Source organism: Mizuhopecten yessoensis, unplaced genomic scaffold (assembly GCF_002113885.1).
Source record: "Mizuhopecten yessoensis strain PY_sf001 unplaced genomic scaffold, ASM211388v2 scaffold7857, whole genome shotgun sequence".
Taxonomy (NCBI): domain Eukaryota; kingdom Metazoa; phylum Mollusca; class Bivalvia; order Pectinida; family Pectinidae; genus Mizuhopecten; species Mizuhopecten yessoensis.
Window position 1 is genome coordinate 162,705 of NW_018407257.1, and position 4,941 is coordinate 167,645.

The 4,941-nt window shown below is 37.0% G+C and overlaps 1 protein-coding gene across 2 annotated transcripts; it reads right to left on the bottom strand.

The window, feature by feature from the left end:
* Window positions 1-220: 220 nt before the first annotated feature.
* Window positions 221-4,592, bottom strand: LOC110454453. Of its 2 annotated transcripts, none has more exons than XM_021503957.1 (3): window positions 4,528-4,592; window positions 3,274-3,367; window positions 221-1,037 (listed from the first exon to the last, which is right to left on the bottom strand). In XM_021503957.1, the coding sequence occupies exons 2-3, from the start codon at window positions 3,352-3,354 to the stop codon at window positions 234-236; spliced, it is 885 nt and encodes a 294-aa protein (XP_021359632.1). In that variant the 5' UTR covers window positions 3,355-3,367; window positions 4,528-4,592; the 3' UTR covers window positions 221-233. The 2 variants fall into 2 exon arrangements, with proteins under 2 accessions (XP_021359632.1, XP_021359633.1); XM_021503958.1 differs by lacking the exon at window positions 4,528-4,592 and adding an exon at window positions 4,244-4,521.
* Window positions 4,593-4,941: the final 349 nt, after the last annotated feature.

Sequence of the window (4,941 nt, forward strand, 5' to 3'; positions counted from 1 at the left end):
AATTCAAAGGTTGGAATAGTTCATTATGAAATTCCAGGGGTGAATGAGTTAACCTTTACTAAAATAAATAGAAGGTGATGGAGCGGTGATGCTAAAGTGTGATACACATGTACACATAGAAATAGGCAACACTATGTTACCCGTTGCTATTTCATGGCGTTGACATTAAAATACACTATATTAATAATTATGTCCTGATAAAAAAAACAAAAAAAAAATGCATCTTTTTTCATTTATTTAAAAAAACTATCTTTTCCAAATCCACACAAGTCATTGTACAAGCTTAACTCTTTGAAATAGGTTGGAACCATTCTGTATCTTTTGCCTTTAATGGCAAAGTTACCGGCAACTATACCGTACACAGACTTATCCCAGTCAGAAATATATTTCACTTCCTCACCAGTAAAAGGATGATGTTTCGTCCAGAAAACCCAGTTCGATTTAATAGCAATATATTTGTCTTCTTGTGTCTTTTCCTTATAAATTCGAAAGATACGTTTTCTGCTGTCTACCTGTAGTAGGACTATGGCAACTGTAATAAATACGGATGCAAGAGCTGTGAGTACAGTTCTGGGATCCGATGCTATGGAGGAAGTTTCGAGACCTAAGCTGGTCATTCCTTGCCATTGTTCATACAAAGAACGTACTACCATCATTTGTAAAACACTGAAGACAGTTTTCGCTCCTGTAAAGATGGTCAAAGTAAAACGCTGATGAGAATCCATATAGATAAGCGAGTGGCTTGCTGGAACCTTATCTGCTATGCGCAGGTTTTTAAAGTATGCATCGTCAAATGCGGCCTCTTCAATATCTGGCGTCGGTTGATTGGGAAATGGTGTCTCTGTACGCCGAGACGAGTTGGAAGACTCCACTTTATATGCACTTGGATGAATATTCTGGTAAACTTTTTTCTCACGTCTTGGATGCAGGTTGTTTGAAGGGTTTCGATGACTTTGAGTATTGGGTTTTGACTCGGTAGAACGCTGCCTTGCCAGCAAACATTGTCTTGTCCAACAGAACTGTCTCAGTTCCATTATCTAAATCAAAGAAAATAGTAACTTATGATCTAATAATTTCATTGTATAAAAAGTTTCATTAAAATCAGTTGTGTAGTGGACTAGACAAAATTCTCTACAGAAAAAAAACATTACTTCAAGGGCCGTAACTCTTAATTCAAATATGGTTCAATGACACATAACAGTGTACAGCTTCATGCTGGTCAAAATTAGAAAATTTCACCGTGTACTTTTAGATTAAACTGGACAAGGTTTTGTGAGGCTAAGTTAATTAAGGGCCGAAATATCTCTTACTAGGAATGGATTTAACAAAATTAGATTAATTATCATTTATATTTATTTTCATAAACATTGGGAGAAGAAATACCAATAGTTAAGGCTAATTCTCAAATAGCTGTCAACCACCCCTCCTTTAATAAACTAGAAAATGTTTGTAAGACATAAACGCCCCCGCTGCCATGTGAAATTAGTTTCAGTGTTCTATAAAAAGTTACAACCACTTTGATCTTGATACCCTGAAACATGCCCACACACAAGGTACTACACTTAAAGTTGATAAGTTGATTTTAATATTCATATGTTTTTTCTGTATGTTATTACCATCTCCATAACATATTGAATGAAGTTGCTTTAAAAAGTGTTTAAATTGAATCAGTTGATGATTTTCTATATATAGCAAGTGTGACCTTGGCCTTGACCTTGGATCCCTGAAACACAACGATGTCTGAAGTATACTCATACTTGACTTTTGAATAAATTTTGACCAAAATCTGTCAAAGATGAAGTTGCTGATCCCTGAAACACAACGATGTTCGAAGTATACTCATACTTGACCTTTGTATAAAATTTGACCAAAATCTGTCAAAGAATGAAGTTGCTAAGTGTTTACATTGAATCGGGACGCGATTGAGCGGGACGGGACGGATATGGGCAACACTATATGCCCCCACCCCCCATTTTATGGAGGGTTGTACGTTTGTATAAAGTTTGATCAAAAACTGTCAAAGAATGAAGTTGCTAAGTGTTTACATTGAATCGGGACAGGACGGACATGGGCAACTCTATATCCCCCCCCCCCATTTTAAGACGCGGGCATATACAGTAAAAACCCATGTAATTTGCACACTTTTTTACTTTTTTTCCAGAAATTTAATACCCAAAGTGGGGGGTGCGTAAAATACACAGGTATAAGAAATTTCAAGGTTTTTTTCAGGAAAAGATCAAAGATTCTGGTAGACCGCCATCTTAGATTATCTCCCTTGGTACACGAAATTCTAAGACAAATGACGATCAACAAATTTATTTATGACAAACATTTATAAAAGATACAGTTGATACATAATGTGTTGTGACCCGAGTTTATCTGAAAAGTATTATTAAATATATAACGGATAAAAAAGAAAGTTTAGCCAAAATCCTATGCCAGAGAATCGCCAGATCAACTTAATTACGTTTCGACATCTCAGTGCGTTTTCCCCATACTATTACGAAAATGTAGTTGTTCAATGTACCAAGAATTACCAATCTCCCTCAAACTCCCTCATTCAAGTCAAAAATCACAAAAGCTCAAAATCTACATCCTGTGATCCCCTAGTTACTGCAAGGTGTACATGTGTGTAACGATCATAATAGGTGTCTGAACCAATTAATGCCTATTTTGATACTAAGAAGTGAAAGATAAATTGAGTAAAGCAGTTTCATTTGTGTTTCACACACTTTCTGCCTTTGCTGAAATGTGGAATGAGGGAGATCTCCCTCATTGGGGGTTTCCGAGGCCGACTGACCTAGGATTCTGATATATCAGATGTTGAAGTCTGGTAGATGAATACCCACTGATATATACACGTACATAACAACACAAATACTAGGGCTGTCACAATATATCAGAAAATAGGTATATCGCAATACACAGGCATATCGTATCGTACCACAATACAGAGATGAAATATTGCTGTATCACAATATTTTTCAAAAGCATATTTTTATGTATCTGCTTGGTGTTTTAACTTTGCAACTTACTACAAATTCTAACAGATATGCCAATTAGCATAAAGCGGGCTTTTAATAGTTCAAATTTTGTAATTGATGGTATGTTTGACAAAAATCTTAAATCTATGTTATTCATATTATATGCGATTAAGTTTCATAACATTCTGACAACTTATTATAAACTCGAGCACCACTTTCCTATGACAATATATTGTGATACACTCTTAGCATATTGTGACACCCCTAACAAATACATATGTTGTTTTACCCTGCCATGTCTTTGAGTTTGCAGTGTGGGGCTGGTCGCAAGTCGATACAATACCCACGGCATTTTGCACCGGCTCAACATGGCGTATGGATATCTGAAATATATACAACACAAGTACTAAGGGCTGGTCACTCGAGGTGACTGACAGTGGTTATCAATGCATAAGAAAACAGATACCATGCATGTAAAATATCTTAGTTATTTAAAATGCTTTCCGATTGTGAAGGCAAAAATATTTAACCTGTTTTTCATGTTACATCATTTTCCCATTTGAATTAATTTTCCGGACTTGGTTTATAGTCAACAAATGATGAAATTCAGCACAAAGAAAGGGAATTATCCAGCGCTATAACTTAGGGGGGGGGGGGGGGGGTCCCAATTTTCAGGGTGTGTGTGTTCCATGTGGGGATATTGGTGAAAACACATGATTTTAAAAAAAAAATCTCAGGTTGGGGGGGTGGGGTGGTTGTTCCTGAAGCCCCCCAAAAAACTCTGAAACTGCCACTGGGCCTAGTATGGCGCGCTCGGGCCCACACCAGACGTATATCTGTCAAAATGTCAGGGCCAGAGAAAACTCTGGCTACATTCTGAGGCACTGTATCTTAAACAATAATGCCAAATTGCCCAAATTTTCTTTTTCTTTTTTTTTCTCTATGTAACATAATTTCATAAAAATGCTGGCTTATTTGAATTTGAAGTGCACAAAAAGTACCACAGCAAACTCTATAGTTACTGCCTTTTGATTTTCAGCGGAGCTTGACTGGGTCGGTAGTTCAAGTGGTAGAGCGTCCCTCTAGAGTTACCTGGTCGACGATGATCGACCCAGTCCAGTTCCGCTACAAATCAAAATATGTACCACGTTGTAGTTAACTCGATTTGGTACCTGTGACCAACTTGTTTTAAGAACTGTGTGAAAATTTGGCAATAAGATACCCGAACCCGGGTTGTATGTTGTCTTCGGATTAAATACTTAGAAAAAGGAGGGAGGAATGTAGCAGAACTTGATGGGTCAATCGTTGTAGTTCAAATGGTAGAGCGCCTGCAGCTGTCTACCGACTGTAGAGTTCGGAGGGTCACAGGTTCGAACGCTGGTTACACCACACTACTCACTAGACAATCGTTTATGCAATGGGTATTAGGGGATCATGTCCAAAACGGAACATTTGTTACTGTTATACAAGAACATCTGTATCATACAATACACGATAAGTCACTACATTTTCCGTTAGTCTAAACTCTTTACGCTCAACTCACATGTCAAAGTCGGTACAATATAATGTTGTACCGTAGGCGCGTTCGCTTCAACCGGAAATATTGCTAACCTGAATAATCTTCGTATTCATTAGAGCGGACTTTTTGATATAGTAAGTTAAGGTTCAACTAGCCCCCTAATAAATGATGTAGTCACCTAAAATTTCAAACCCCTGATAAGTCATGTTCATATACCTCGATTAAAAATTGGAACTTATACATTAATAGTGTTATTTGTTTATATTGAACTTGTACATTGGTTCTACAAAAATACATGGCCAGGTTAACTTTGCCAAAAATAATGCATTAAGGCTGATGTCTTCCAAAAAATAGCTCACTGGACTTGTAAAATGTCAATCTCTTTTGTGATCCAACTGAGTGCTGAGAAATGACCCGTAATTTAAAGTTTGTTTATTT